The sequence below is a fragment of the Gopherus evgoodei genome, chromosome 18, assembly GCF_007399415.2.
Source record: "Gopherus evgoodei ecotype Sinaloan lineage chromosome 18, rGopEvg1_v1.p, whole genome shotgun sequence".
Classification (NCBI taxonomy): domain Eukaryota; kingdom Metazoa; phylum Chordata; order Testudines; family Testudinidae; genus Gopherus; species Gopherus evgoodei.
The window spans coordinates 12,314,312-12,330,846 of NC_044339.1; the positions used below are offsets into that span (position 1 = coordinate 12,314,312).

At 40.4% G+C, this 16,535-nt stretch overlaps 1 protein-coding gene across 5 annotated transcripts in view; it reads left to right on the plus strand.

Moving 5' to 3' along the window:
• The window catches only part of LOC115637086 (beta-catenin-interacting protein 1), a 126,936-nt gene that overhangs the window by 92,493 nt on the left and 17,908 nt on the right, over positions 1–16,535 (plus strand). For 3 of the 5 annotated variants that reach the window (XM_030537943.1, XM_030537945.1, XM_030537947.1), the window contains 6 exons: positions 4,362–4,391; positions 5,553–5,748; positions 9,944–10,152; positions 11,332–11,481; positions 11,586–11,771; positions 14,555–14,803. In XM_030537943.1, coding sequence (XP_030393803.1) covers positions 4,362–4,391; positions 5,553–5,748; positions 9,944–10,152; positions 11,332–11,481; positions 11,586–11,771; positions 14,555–14,803 — 1,020 coding nt within the window. The remainder of the gene's footprint in view (positions 1–4,361; positions 4,392–5,552; positions 5,749–9,943; positions 10,153–11,331; positions 11,482–11,585; positions 11,772–14,554; positions 14,804–16,535) is intronic. The other 2 variants (XM_030537944.1, XM_030537946.1) reach the window with 1 other exon arrangement.

Consider the following 16,535-nt stretch of genomic DNA (forward strand, 5'->3'; position numbering starts at 1 on the left):
CTCCATGTTATCCATCCAAACCCGTTAATATGCTTTATAATGCATGGAACTGTGGGACAAGGAACCGCAGTATTTTATGATTCATTAATATTGCTTTGCTCACTTGAATTGTACTATGGATGGTTCCCAACATTATGGCTTAACTGTGATTACACATTCAAAAAAGCTCAGGTGTCTGAAGCTAAATGTGATTATCCAGATATTTGCTTCCAAGTTAATTTGAATGATTGGACATCTGGAATATAGCATATTTAAATAAAAGCAAGGATCTGAATGTGGTCCTACCAAATTGCCTTGTCTTGCTTTCTGACTTCAAAGTAGCCCCTGTGCAATCAATCTTGCTGATAAACAATAGGATATCATGGGAATGCGTGGGAGAATGACTGACAAAGTTCTGCAGTGAACCCTGTGTGAAAGCACTTATACACTACAAATCCAGCTGTTGGGAGAATATGGTCAAAGATGACTTTTTCTTGAAGGCTATGGACAATTACATTTTGCAATATAAATGAGATCAAACGATGTGTTTTAAAAATCATGCTAATGCCTTAAATTCTTAGCATACAAGCAAATTCTATCTACACTTCCATAAGGAACTATGCTTTTATGGTGTTCTGTGGCACCGAGTCCCTCAAAACTGTTGAATTTCCAGTGTTGGACTTTAAATGGGTTTAAAGTAGCACTTTGTTTGAGATGAAATTAAGTGGAATTAAGATTCTTCATCATGATTATAATAGAGTTTTAAAAAGGTACTGTAGTTAACCACTCTTAAACAATGTTATTTAGCTTTCCCCATATTAATAAATATAAAGAGAGTTCAAAAATATTTTTGTGGGTGCTAGGAATCTTTGTGTTTGGAGAGTACATGTGTATGCAACTCTGAAAAATGCTCTTGTAGCATCTGTGTTCATTCTCTTAAAAAAACAAAAAACTCTTCTGTTAGCCACTTCCTAGAGATACATGTAACTGACATTTTCCAGTGGGTGGCTGCTGTTGGTTTTTCTCCACACTGAACTGCCAGCTCTTATTTGTTTAGGGCAGGGAACTGTGCTGACGTCCTGTCTACAGCCTGCTAATGTGTAATGCAGCTGTCAGCTGGATAGTGGCTCTAAATAAAGGGTAGGTAGGGAAGATGAATAGCACAGTTTGTGTAAAGGGTGAGCTTCCAAATGACTTTCACACTTCAAAGTAGTAACAGAATGATAGATGTCTGGAATTTGTTAGAACATATCATAGTTTCCCTCTTCGGAAGACATTTTTTTTCTCTCTTTGGAAGGGAGCTGGAATGAGATGCTGACTCCAGTGTTTTAAGAAGAATTTAGACATCAAACTCTTTATGCCCTCTAGTTCTAATATTTTAAAAACTAATTTTCAGCAAAGTATTTTACTTTTATTTTTATATTTTTTCAAAGTCCAGCATAATACCATGAGAGCCTAAAAAAAAAAATTACTCATCAGAGCATGCTGCAACAAAACGGTAAAAAGTTCCATGATAAAGAATGTCCTTAAGGAGACTGGATTATTTTATGTTTTCAGGCTACAGTAAAGTGGATAAATAATCTTGTTTATATTGAACTGTATCTAAGCTTTGCTTAGCTACAGAGATGAAAATGTATCAAATGATAAACTAATATTCAACTTGCTAATTGATTTGCATTCCCTTTTGGGTATGGCTGGGATGGAAACATGTTTCACCTAACTCCAGAGTGAAATCAGAAAGTTCTGACAAAAAGCATTGCTATATAAACTACATATATAATGTATAGCATGGTACTTGTTCTTATTGGGTCGGCTTGGTGCTTGATGCATTATGTGGAACTTAACTTTGCTGTGTCAAGATGAAGAAATTTACTTAAAAAGAATTGTTTAATCATATGAAAGCTCTTGATGTACCAGGCTCCTGATTTTTGCTGCATAATCTCTGTTATTAGTTGTACTGATTTAAGGTGCATATTATCCATGCTCCAGAATATTCATCTGCACATTGTCATGTGCGTCTTGATATGTGCTCTGTAATAGTACCTTTAATTTGTTTTGGAGGGAGGAGAGGGAGCCTGCATGCCTGAAATATTTTGTGCTTTAGGGAATTGAAATGTTTTGTTTTCTCTCTTATGGTAAAGTCCATTTCGGAGGAAATAGCTGGTATTATCTGACAAGCTCTGCTCAAACTTGAAGCTGCATCTGTCCTGTTAACAGCAATTTATACTAACTAACAGTTCTTTATGGTCTTCAGCTTTTTGATGTATAAGTCCTTTTCTTTGTAATGTCAGAATTTTTTTTGTACCATAATGTTTTTTAAAATGGGCTTTTTATTAAAATAAGATCTCATTACAATGAAATGGAAAAGTTAAAATATTGGGTTGATTCTTGTTCTGATATATTGGGCTGTAGTATATCTTGAGCAGAGATTTTAATACTCTAGGGAGCATCTGGAGACACATGAGTATTTATCGGGAAGATTAGTTGTGGATTACTGTAGTGGATGGATGCCAAGGAATGTAGTGCTTGAACTGCCTAGTGGCAGAGGTTGACATTGGTGCTAGAGTTAGAGTTCAGTTCACCAAGAATTTAACTGCTTTTTAAATTTAATTTTATCTTTTTAAAATACAATTGTCACATTAACACACTTCAGTACATTAACCCCAACACTCACTATTGGGCTTCCTGCCATATCATGTCCCTACAATTATGTAGGCTTCTGTAATCTTAATGCCTTGCTCAAAATGCTTGACTCTCTAGGTGGGGTGGGGTTTGCTCAGTATTTAACAGCTTGCAATTGTTCTGTAATTTTCATTATTCTGTAGCTTTAGCCAGGAATTCAAGCAGCGTACAGGTTTTTGAATAATCATGTGATTAAAAATACCTTATAATTCAGGATTATACTCATATGCTATGTCCCTGGAATAGTTTATATGGAAGCCTAGGAGATCATATAAGGAGCTGATTATAAACCTGTGGGTTTACTTTAAATGGAGTCTTCAGGGATAACTTGATAAGAGGTGGTTTCAGAAACTAGCTCCTTTTATAATAAAAAGTGAGACATTCTGCAGTAATTTCCCCTTTATCCTGTAGGATATGCATGCTTTAGTATTGAACCAATATTTTTGTCTTGTACTTATAAACATAGCATTTTTCTGTTTTGGTGCATAGATAATCCCTTTTCAGAGCCAGTATTTAGAAGTTTACTAGTTGCACAATTACGTATTACTAAAATAAATAAGAATTAACACTGGTTCCACTTGACTTACATATTAAAAGTCAGCTTTGCTGTAACTGCATTTCAGATCAAAGATGTTAATAGTCATAAAAGTGTAATGTTCAACAGTGTGAAACAAGTGCAAATTCATAGTTTAATAACACTATAATTTCTGTTTGGATAAAGCATACTGTCAGCTGTGTCCAGTAATCACGTGTTCAGACTCAAGTAGTTAAGCATCTGGGTGTGGCTGGGTAAGAGGAGTGGAAATTATTCCTTGTTCATTAAGTCTGGAAAATATGCTTGAGGGTATGAAGAAATGGGGAGAGGAAAAAAAAGTTGTTCACAAGTTAAAGTTTTTATGTTCAGTAAGCTGCTTAAGTTTAACATGTTCATTTCAAATAATGAATTAAAGAAATACTGTGAAGCTAAATTTGACATTGAACTTAGTTTGTAAACACAAGTTATTATAGAACCTATACCGATAGAAATGTTTTCAGGACGCATAAAAATCCTGTGGCAATGAAGAAATCTTTGCTGTCTGCCACCCCATACGTTGCATCATTTAGTATGAAAACCTGGTGGTGAAACTGATGAATATGTGCATTGTTCAAACTGTGAGAAATGTAAATTGTAAATAAACTTCATTAATGGTGAAATGTAAATTAGATTTTTTTAAAAAATTTGGAAACCTGAAGTGGGGATGACAATCTTAAGTAAAATTTTAAAAAGTCAAAAAAATCCCTATTCAAGATGTATTCCTTAAATAGAGAGACTAGTAGACACTAAGTTCAGTGAGAATTAAACTTGATGGGTACTTCTGCAAAAACACAGAAGTTCACTAAGTATCTACCTGTTTAACACACAAATATCCAGTTTTATCACCAATACCCAATAAGGGAATATGAAACTTGTTTTTACAACCTGAAGGCAACTATTAATTTAACCTAAGAATTTCACAGTGTATGATAAACTGAAGGCTGAGGTTAAATCACATTAGTGAATGAGCCTCTAGATTTGTAACAGTTAAGACCACTGGAATTCGTTCATACAGTTTTGTCCAAAGCTTTTCTGTGTAATGTGTGCATCATTGACTTTTTCCTTATTTGCTCCCTCTTGAGTCTTTCCTGTATTACTGACTTGGGTTTATCTTTTCTCCCTTTAGAGAGTTTTGAGGTGACAGTCACCAAAGAAGGTGATAAAGGGTTCTTTCTATCCCTTTTATGAATATTAACCCACTAACTTTGGTTATAAAATGGGGAATCAGCACCTAAACAGAAGATCCTGTCATGCTCTTTTACCCCCGTTTTTTTCTATTTTAAAATATATTGATATAAATTGTTATATAGCCAAACCCTTGGTTAGAAATATCCTTAAATCAGACATCCATTTGAACTGTTTGGGATTATATTTAGGATATATGAACACTGCAGTTAAGCTTTGCTTAAAAAATAGTACTTTGACTGGTAGCTTACATTTTTGGGGCATCTTAGGTTTCTCCCATCCATTTTGAGAAATAATATAATTGCCAAAACATAGACACAACCTGCAATACACTTTTTCCTCACTATATGATTACATAGTAATCATAAATCTTATTTATAATCCAGCTTGTAAATAGTTTTAGGTATAATAAGTGATTTACTTTGTAGGTTTCTTTTTCAGGTCTGTTAGAAAGAGAAGTCTGACTAGAAAGAAATATCTAATAAACTCCTCTACATGAAATAACGATCAAGATTAATGTAATTGGTATATTAGTAGACAGCGTTGAAATGGATGCCTGAAAAATTGGTATTTCTACCTTTCTCATTCAGTAGTTTATTTTGATTCCCTAATTTTAGCCAGGTACATTGCACAGGAAGACTTTTGTCCATTTGATCTGTTGACAGAATGTCTGTAATTATGGTGCTGAACCTATACCTGAAGCTTCTTCACCTCTCAACTTGTAAATGTGCATTTTAACCTTCTGCTTTGGTCAAAGTAAACAAGCTGCCCAGCTATTCCCAGTAGCTTGGCATAGAAGATTTTACCAGTGGCCTTGGCTGTATGCTCTCATAAGATCTACTCTTACCCTAGAGCTATCTCAAGTACTCCTGTGAAATGCCTGTCTACGTTTCTCTTTTGTATTTCCTGCATGAATGGATGCAAAGTAAACAAGTTGCTTGGAAGGCAAACGTATGCTTTTTTTTTTTTTTACTAAAGTTCCCAGAACTCACCCATTTTAAAGCACAGTGCTCTTGCTTTGTCCACAGACCCTCACAAATCCCTGGCTGCAAAATACCGAGTCATTTACATTTGAAAATGTGTGGAGAAGTTTTTGATTGAAATGCTAACCTGTGCTGCTTTGAATCTCTAGGTGAGATTTGTGGATTTAAAATTCATGGGCAAAATATCCCCTTTGATGCTGTGGTAGTGGATAAATCCACTGGTGAGGGAATAATACGCTCAAAAGAGAAACTTGATTGTGAACTACAGAAGGACTACACATTCACCATCCAGGCCTATGACTGTGGAAAGGGACCAGATGGAACTAATGCAAAAAAATCCCACAAGTAAGTAAATCTGTGGGTGGCTGAGGGGAAGTTCATTTTAAGTAGTCTTCTGAGTGATGTGGCCTACAGGCTGTATATTTGAAATGAATGTAAATCAGGTGATTCTGAAGGCTTAACAACTATTAACACAAGTGGGTCAAAGCAAAAACGAGAACTGCTTTGAAATTGCTACACCTGCATTCTAGGGTGTAGGGACTTACTTGTCCTTTGACATATTGACACCTCCGGAAGTTCCGCAGGAAACTAGTGTGCTAAATTAGGCAGCAGAAATACTGAGGGAAGCAGATAAAATCCCATGAGGTCAAGGACCTCAGAGGGATACCTGAGCCAAAAGAGTAGTCCAAAGAAAATCTCTCCAATAGGTTTTAGTGCTGGGGAGGGCTAAAGGAACACATGCTTCTATAATTTCCAAACAGCCTGAACAGAAAATCAAGATTCCTCTTGTTCTAGATTAAAATGACAGTAACAAAGCAATATGCTCTTTATGTAGAGGAAAAGGAAATAACCACATAGCAACATCTGCTTCCAAAAACCACTCAAAAATAATACAGCACTTTGGAAGAAACATGTGTACAGCATATGGCAGACTACTGGTAGAGCTCAGGAAAGAAGGTCATAAACAAGATGAGGATTAGGTCAGGAGTAGGCAGCATTACTTTCCTAGCTATATACCTTACCTAAGGTAAAGGGGATACAAGCATGGGAAGTCTTTTTGTACGGAAAGTTGCTTTAGGAAAAGTGGTATTTAGGTAAACAAAGTATTTGATAATACAACCAACTACTGAAGAAATACTCAAAAGGGAAAGATTACAAACCACTTCAGAGACTGGGTGGAATTCTATCCTCTGTACAGTGTGCCTTCATGTGACTCCCCTGGCACAGCAGCTGTTCACTTTGTAGTAGAATTTGCAATTTCCAGCCACTTTTCCCTGTTGCTGCAGGAGATGGACCAAACGCATAATATAAATGCCAATTCCCACCAAAAGGAACATTGGCTAGATACAAAAGGGAAGACAAGCAGAGGGTATGGCTACACTAGAAATTTCAAAGCACTGCCGCGGCAGCGCTTTGAAGTGTGAGTGTGGTCGGAGCGCCAGTGCTGGGAGAGAGCTCTCCTAGCGCTGCACGTAAACCACATCCCTTATGGGTGTAGCTTGCAGCGCTGGGAGCTGTGCTCCCAGCGCTGCGGCACTGATTACACTAAGGCTTTACAGCGCTGTATCTTGCAGCGCTCAGGGGGGTGTTTTTTCACACCCCTGAGTGCGAAAGTTGCAGCTCTGTAAAGTGCCAGTGTAGCCAAGGCCAGAGTCAACAGTTTAGAGCAAGCCCAGTGCATGGGTAAGAAAGCAACAGCCCTGGGATACTTGCTTCCTCTGGCATCAATTAATGACTGCCTAACACCTTCCCCTCATGTCAAAAACTGCACTTCCACTTTATGGGTGGCTAGGCTCTTAGTCATCGGCTCTGTATTGCTCGTTCTCTTGGTGTTGAATTATGTTACTCTAACACAAATTATTGAGAATGTTCTATCCTGAATCTCCTTAACTGATGTGTGCCAATGAAGTTAGTTTCTTCCTGCTGATGAAAATGTATCCTGCATTAAAGAAAATGTAAATATCTAGTGCAGAGGTCGGCAACCTTTCAGAAGCGGTGTGCCGAGTCTTCATTCATTCACTCTAATTTAAGGTTTCACGTGCCAGTAATACATTTTACCGTCCTTAAAATGTCTCTTTCTATAAGTCTATAATATATAATTAAACTACTGTTGTTTGTAAAGTAAATAAGGTTTTTAAAATGTTTAAGAAGCTTCATTTAAAATTAAATAAAATGCAGAGTCCCCCCGGACCAGTGGCCAGGACCCAGGCAGCATGAGTGCCACTGAAAATCAGCTCGTTATCCGCCTTCAGCACACATGCCATAGGTTGCCTACTCCTGGGTCTCTTTGCACTGCATTTATTGGCCATATTGGCTAAAGTAAGCCCCCCTCTTTTAAAAAACAAAACAAAACAAAACAAACAAACAAAAAAACCCTCTAAGTAAGCTTTAGAAATATTTTACTTCTGGAGGAGGGATGCATTAATAAAACGTTTCCCTATAGTATTTTTACATTCCTGACACTTGTTCCATCATTCACACTTTGGTCTTTTGTTGTTTTCTTCATTGACATATTTTTCCATTCTGTATTTACACATATACTATGACAAGTGCAAGAGGAAAGGCACTGTGGTCCCAGTTTTTCTGGGATTACTTGGCTCATGATAAAATATTTTAGGTGGGTTTTCTGCTACTTTTATATTCTCTGACCTTTCCCTTCTACCTCCAGAAAATGAGCTAATTGTGTTTTAGCTGACTTACACAACTTGGTGTATTCTTATTGAAACGAAACTAGTCTAATATTCTTGATAGAGCCAGTAGTCTGAAGCCTGACTTCTAATTGTCATGGTATATTTATTTGTTTTCCATAACAAATTGTTAATTAAAACATAAAAATTAAGTGTAGTATAAGCTTAATATCTGGTGGTGCATGATCGGAAGGGATGGTACTGTGTTTAAGCACAAAATCAATAATCAGTTATTAAGGTTTTATTCCCAGTTTGCCACAGATTTTAGTTTTTATAACCTTTGTCTCAGTTTTCCTCTGTAAAATGACAATAACTTACTTATTGAACAGGGGTGCTGAGAACTTATTACTCCTGGGGAATTCTGCACCACTGCACGTGTGCAGAATTTATGTCCCTCGCAGATGTCTTTTGCTTCCCCGTAGAAAAATGACTTTCTGATGGGGAAGCAAAAGGAAGTCACAAAAGCGGTCATGTGACCCTCTCCAGCAGTATGTTTCAGGTGCCCGGGGCAGCCCACAGAGAGGTAGGTCACTGTGGGGAAGGGGGCAGGACTGGGGAAGACCCAGCTAGTTGGTGGCTCCTACCCTGCACCGGGCTCAGCTGTTAGTCCAGGCTGGGTGGGGGAGGATGAGACTTCCTCTGCCCCTGCATGGCATCCAAGGCTGTGTCAGACCTACCCCCAGATTTCTCCCCAGGCTGTAGGAAGCTCTGCAGCCTCCTTTCCCCCTCCCCTGCCATTGCTCTTCAGCTGTAGGGGGAGGGATCACTGTACAGGGAACTGCTCTGCCATCTGCCCATCAGCTGTGCATCCAGACTCCCTCATACTCAGACCTTCCCGACGAGCCCCACTCCCCCTGCTTCTGGACCACCCCAACAAGCCACCCATCCTCAGATCCCCAGCGTACTGAGCTCCAGCTAGCTATGTTTGGATTCCCACTTCACTGAGCCTCACTCCCCCAGCATTTGGACCCCATCACTGAGCCTCCCACACACACCCAGCCCCCCTGCTGAGCTCTGTCACCCCCCACACCCAGACACCCATTTTGCTGAGCCCCAACTACCTTCACATGGACCCCACCGTAGAGTCCAGTTGCACCCAGAAGCCCAAAATGATCCCCTGTGCACCCAGATCCCGCACTGGGCTGCCTGCACCCAGATTGCCCCACACAGAACCCTCTCAACCTACCCCTGGATCCCCCCACACACACACTAAGTGCATCCACACTTGGATCCTGCCTTGCTGAGCCTACTTGCCTACACCTGGTGCACCTGGCAGAGATGGGCAGGGTCCTGGGGTATTTCTGGGGCAGGCCCAGTCCTTGCACTGTGTCAGGGTTGGGTGAAGCCTCACCACTGAGTCTGTGTCCTGGGGGGAAGCTGCACAGTGATCTCCCACCTCTGTGCAGCCACTGGCCTGTGCTACCCAATACTATGCTAGAGTCTCCACGTTTGACAAATACAATTTGCAGAATTTTAGAGAATTTTAAAATACTGTGCATAGAGGTTTTTTTATTTTTTGGTGCAGAATTTTAATTTTTTTAATGCAGGAATACCCTCAGGAGTAACTTATTTGTGTGTAAAGAATTTTGAGATCCTCTGATGGAAGGTGCTATGGAAGTACAAAATATTATTTATTCTTCTGGGAAAGGAACTATGTATCCTGCCTTAGCAGAGGGGTGGAGTTGAGCTCATGAGTCTCTTCCACCACTGGCTACTATTCTTCTCTGAGCCTAAATTTTGGTGGGGAGCTTAATCTGTAAAATGTGGTTCTATTCCTATGTTGTTGAATGGCAGCTCTGTAACATTCTTATTTCACCCAGTGTTAAAAGCTGACTATTGTGTCTCCTCTCCAGAGCAATAGTACATATACAGGTGAATGATGTTAATGAGTATGCTCCAGTGTTTAAAGAAAAGTCCTACAAAGCAACAGTTATTGAGGGGAAGAGGTATGACAACATCCTGAAAGTAGAAGCTGTGGATGCAGATTGTTCTCCCCAGTTCAGCCAGATATGCACCTATGAAATTGTAACTCCAGATGTTCCCTTTGCTATTGACAAAGATGGTAAGAACCAACGAGGGGGGAGCAATTATTCTAATTTGGTACTTTAGAATAATGTTTCAAATGTGGTCAATGTCAAAATAAAATTAGTGCTTCAGAGTATTCTATTACAAACTTAAATCCCTCCATTTTATAATCTAGTTCTACAGTGTAACTGAGCAGACATGTTTTTGTGAGCATTTTGGATTCCTGTTTGATCTGTGTATAGTATAAAGTAGGTTGTCTTTCACTGATAGTACCAATCTTGCTATTTCACCTTTCTAACATATCTAGCTTCCACAAGTCTACCTTCAGTGCTGCACTCAAACAGTGACTTCAAGCATGTTTCCTGCTTCTGAAATTGTATTTTGTAGGAGAGTGGTGTGTGTGTGTGTGTGTGTGGTGCCCCCCCAACATCTTAGAACCCAGGGACCAAAGAGAGAGTGGTTTCTAAGGCATTTGCTGTTTTGGTCAGAAAGGACAGTCTTTTTCAAACTTCCGTAGCTTTTAAAAATATCATGTTTAATTGTGGGCACTATTGAAGAAGCCGGTGCCAAGTTTGGATCTTATGGAATCTTAACCGTGAAGTACTGAGCCTATGGTCTGTTGCTGTTTTGTCTTTTTAAAAATAGCAATGTAGATATACCATGTTCTAAAGCAGTTGTTAAGATGTTTTTTTCTTTCTATAGCTGTTCTTCTGTTTTTAGGATTGGTTTTATAAATAAACTTTATAAAGCTTGAAAAGCAAACACCACGTAAAACCTCATTTAAGACACTCAAGATAGGGCTTGAGAGGTTACACTATGGAGTGGAGGATGCTGGGGTCAATGAAAAGTACTAATTTAACTTGCCCCCTGAACTGTGTAGACCACACAAAGTTACAGTTCTCGCTCCTTATCTGCAGACAGTTAAATCTTTTAATAGAACCAGATTTACACTAACATAATGAGCTGTAAAAAGACAGTGCTAAGACTGCATCTGCTTCTGTATTTATTTGTATTAATCTTCTGAGTTTAATCTTAAAGGATTGGGTTTGCTGTTTAGGGTATTACACCCACATAAATTGACGGAGGGGTTAATTAAAGCTTAATTACATGTGACTATCCAAGTCTTAGCACCTGGAGGGAAAAAAGTATACTTAATGAAGCTGAGTCTGAAAGATGAGCATATATTCACTGTTAATTGGCTCTCCATTATTGCCAGGTTATATAAAAAACACAGAAAAGTTAATCTATGGCAAGGAGCATCAATATAAGCTTACAGTGACTGCATATGACTGTGGGAAGAAAAGAGCTGCTGAGGATGTATTGGTGAAGATTAGCATTAAGCCTACATGCAAGCCTGCCTGGCAAGGTTAGTTCAATCTCCTCCTTTCACCAGCTGCTATTACTTTACTGCAGTTAAACACTGGTAAACACCAGAGATCTCTAATCTTATTTCTTTGTGTGAATATACAGGCTGGAGCAAAAGAATAGAATATGAGCCTGGGACTGGTTCTTTGGCTCTATTCCCCAATATACATTTGGAGACCTGTGATGAACCCATAACTTCAATACAAGCAACCGTTGAACTAGAGACTACTCATATTGGGAAAGGTTGTGACAGAGATACTTACTCTGAGAAATCCCTTCACAGACTCTGTGGTAAGAATGCATTGATTGGTTTGAAATTGAGTAACATTCTTCCTTTGAATATAATCTTTTCACAAGTCAGAATAAGGAATATCAAACAAATGGGCACACTTAATAACATGCCAGAACAAAAGTTGCCCCAATATCTTGTCTAGCAGACCTTGTATACTTAGTGAGCCTGACTGAACTTGATGTTTTCAAATAACTATCTCATCAGAGGAAAAAGAATCATTGTGTAGTCCCCTTCTAACCTCCCTGTTCTCCTATTTTGGGCAGTAATTTCTCACTGGTGGTACATGCTCCAGAATTGAATGGCTGGGTGTGTGTGGATGGGCATCGTTATTGAAAGCTGCCTATTTTTTCGAGATGCAGGACGAATGTGGTAGGTGTCTTTTCAGAGGCCATGATTAAGAGATGGATTATAAAGTGGAGAAAATGTGGCCTGGAATGCAGGACTTCTTTTAAACCAGCTAAATCTATGTTTTGTTGCATAGGGGCTAGAGGACCCTTTTGCATTCACCTATGCAATGATTAGTAGGATTAAAATTCATGAGCCCCTCTGATGCAAAATGAAAGGATGGAAATTATGGGCCAGTCTGTCAGTGATGCTCAGTACCTTCCATTCTAGTTGGAGTCACCCAAGAGCTGTGGGTGGCTTAGCACCTCTGGAAGTCTGGCCAGATGCTTATAATTGCTTGTGTTGCCAAACCATCTTTTTATTGGGTGTGAGAAGGAAATTGCACTTCTCTTCCCAAAATGTTAACTGAGGCTATGTCTACATTAGTTTGTCTACAAAAGCTATGCTGCTTTAATTAAACCACTGTTGCATGTCCGCGCTATGCTGCTTGTCATCAGAGCGCAGTCATACTAGCAGCTCTTGCATTGACACAAAGAGTAGTTTACTGTGGATAGCTATCCCACTGTGCAACTGGCTGCAGTGTACTTTGGGAAGGGTTTGCAATGCCTCATGGGGCAGGTATAGCATCACATGATGCAGATTTCTCAATCCCATCTTCCATGGGCATCCAACTAGATTTCCGCTGAAAAGTGGCTGACAGTGTGGGGGGAGAGTATGTGTGTGGGAGTGATAGAAACTAGAATGTGTTGCGGGAGTGTGTATATGAGAGAGACTGTGTGTGTTGGAGGAGAGTGAGTATGTCAGCATGCTGTCTCTTTAAGTTCAGACAGTGGCTGGAAGCAACCAGTCCTGAGGCAGGGAGAGGAGGATGTTCCTCTATCCCCATTAATCACCACCTCCCTCCCTGGCTCTGCACCGCAGTTGTCCTCGCTCCCTCCTCTTTCCAGCAGCATCCTGTCTGCAGCTGTGTTCCTGTTCCCCCGGGGAAAGCAGGATTTTGGGTTAATGATTTGCTGTTTTGCTGCCACATGCTCAGCGGTCAGCAGGGGCGACTCTAGCTTTTTTGCCCCCCAAGCACGGCAGGCAGGCCGCCTTCAGTGGCGTGCGTGTGGGAGGTCTGCCGGTCCCATGGCTTCGGCGTACCTGCTGCCGAATTGCCACCCGCGGGACCAGCGGACCTCCTACAGGTGCGCCGCCGAAGGCAGCTTGCCTGCCGCCCTCACCGCAACTGGCAGGCACACCCCCGCGGCTTGCCGCCCCAGGCACGCGCTTGGAGTGCTGGTGCCTGGAGCCGCCACTGGCGGTCAGAACTTCCTAGAGATTTGAAAAGGGAGGGGCGCATGCCTGCATAGCTGTACGCAGTGCAGTGAAGTTCGAAACAGTGAGCAGAGCAGTCCTGGTAGGCATTGTAGGACAGTGGGGGAGGCTAGTTATGGCGACATAATGAATGGCAGCGTCTACACCAATGCTTTGTAGCTTTAACTTTGCTGCAGAAAGCTCTATGTCCCTTGTCAAGGTGGTTTTGTTTTGCCAACAAAAGTAGAATTCTAATATTTACACCTGTTTTGTCGGCAAAAGCTGCCTTTTGCTGACAAAACTGTGTAGCGTAGACAAGGCTTAAACTTATTCTCCATCCTTTATCATCTCTCCTCTTTAGACTATTTTCTTTATGATGGTGTAAGTGTTTACATGAGCAATTCTGCTTACTCAAGGGCTGACCTTGACTCATATGTAGGTTTTAGCTGGATATGTGTTTGCAGCAGTTCTTTTATTTGCTGAAACTTTAACCAATGACATCCATATTTGGTGAACTTGACTTAATATTTTGGCAGTTCCTGAGCTGCTGGCAGTATTAGTCGATGCTGAAGTCTGCTGTGCCTCACTATGGCATCAGTTACCCTGGATTTGGAGTGCTGAGTAAACAGAATGCTGAGCTTTTTTAGGAAGTAGATATTTTCCATGATTAAACAGCAATTCCATTGACTGATTTGGGCTCCAAAGGGAATCTCATCCAGCCCTCTTTAACCAGAAGAAGTAAAGATCTCAAGACTGGTAGAGAGTTATAACAGGAGAAAAGTGGTGTCAGCCTCCTGATTCAGGAAGTAAAATGCCGTTCATGTGTGATATTATGGCTCGTAGCATAAACAGCGACAAGGAGTCTCTAGGTAGGCAAAGCCTAGAAAGCAAACATTGTTTGCTAGATTGGATGCCTACCAAGAGGTTAAATGGCTGGAACAAGTAATTCAGAGCTGGTAGGCCTGACAATGTTTAACTACATTGCAATTAAATTTAAAATTGCTTGGTGCATGACACTAATACAGGATCCTTACAGCTAATGCGGAAAGATTAGCAATCCAAACAAACTAACAAACAATTTGGTTTGACACCAATCCTTAGTTTCCTTCTGGGTGTTTTTAGGAATCTACTTTTATTGTAGGTGTTTCCTCTGGCACAGCTGAGCTGCTTCCCTCTCCAAGTAGCACTGCTAACTGGACAGTAGGACTCCCTACCGATAATGGCCATGACAGTGACCAAGTCTTTGAATTTAATGGCACTCAAGCTGTGAAGATTCCAGATGGCGTCGTCACAGTCAGTCTAAAAGAGCCCTTTATGATTTCGGTGTGGATGAGGCATGGGCCTGGTACCAAGGAGAAGGAGACAATACTCTGCAATTCAGACAAGACAGGTTTGTAAATACTTCAGTTATAAACTGTCTCTCTTTGGTTTTGGTGATCTATTTGTTGCAGGTCACTCAAGGCTCTGACGCTGTCTTCTAGATTAGATTCACTTTGGATGCAACAAACTACACTGAAAAACTCACTTTTATTCTGGAGTAATGCCCAGGTAGGGAGTTATATTGGCATAGCTAAAACAGTATAATTTATACAGCTATAGTTCTGCTGATCAGTTTTCCTGTGTAGACAAGCCCTTAGAATATTTCGTTTCAGTTAGATAAAGGGAACTTGATATCCAGTTTCCTTTTTATACCGTAGAGATTTTAGCCATTGTGATATACCAATTGATCTGGCAACACAATCTGTTTAGATTGTGTTATTTGAGAGACTCTCATTCTTGATACCTCATGATAATCATGAGGGTATATGCAGTAGGTTTAGAAATATGGATCCTCTTCTTTTTTTTTTTTTTTAAAGAGGTAAGAAAGATTGAATGTGCAATATTTGCTTCTAGGGGAAAATAGCTCTCTTCCTCTCCCTTCACCCCTTCCATGATGAAGCTACTTTTATCCTTTGAATAGTTTCTGTGAATCATAGAATATCAGGGTTGGAAGGGACCTCAGGAAGTCATCTAGTCCAACCCCCTGCTCAAAGCAGGACCAATCCCCAGATAGAGATTTTTGCCCCAGATCCCTAAATGGCCCCATCAAGGATTGAACTCACAACCCTGGGTTTATCCAACCAATGCTCAAATCGGATGCTTTAAACACCATCATTTTAAAGATGGTATTTGTGATGCGTTCTGTCACCTTATGCGCTGAATTTACCTCTAAGCCCGTTTTCCCTGCCAGCTTGGGACTTCAGAACCCTGCCTTGTTGAGCCAGACATGCTGGCTTGCTGCAACACAGACCCAAGTCTGGTCCATGCCCCCAAAACTGCAGACTTTAACCAAAAACTGCTCAGCAGATCACCTGTCTCCAGCACCCAGGCATCCAGTTCCCAATGAGATCAAAACCCCAGATAAATTTGTTTTACTCTGTATAAAGCTTGTACAGGGTAAACTCACAAATTGTCCTCTCTCTATAACACTGATAGAGTGTCACAGCTGCTTGGTTCCCCACGCATTAATCATTTACTCTGGGTTTATCAATAAACAGAAGTGATTTTATTAAGTATAAAAAGTAGGATTTAAGTGGTTCCAAGTAATAATAACAGACAGAACAAAGTAAGTTACCTGGCAAAATGAAACAAAACACACAAGTCTAAGCCTAATACATTAAGAAACTGATTACAGGTAAATCTCACCTTCAGAGATGTTCCAATAGGTTTCTTTCACGGAAAGAAGATTCCTTCCTAGTCTGGGCCCAATCCTTTCCCCTGGTAGAGTTCTTGTTAGTTTCCGCATGCATCTTAGGTGAAAAGCAGAGGCTTTCACATGAGTGGGACCCCCTTTGTTGTGTTCCACTCTTTTATATCTTTGGCACAAGGTGGGAATCTTTTGTTTCTCTGGGTTCACACCCCTCCTTCTAGATGGAAAAGTACCAGGTGTAAGATGGATTTCAGTATCAGGTGATGTGTTCACATGTCCTGTGAGACCCCAGCCTCCATTCTTCCGGGGCTAGTCCGCACATATACAGGAAGGCTTGGGTTTCAGTCCCCTTTTCCCAGGGTAATGTAGTAATTTTTATGTCAGAAGGCAGTCACGGTGCAATGAAGTTTGAGAAACCCTGGTTTAGATTGTT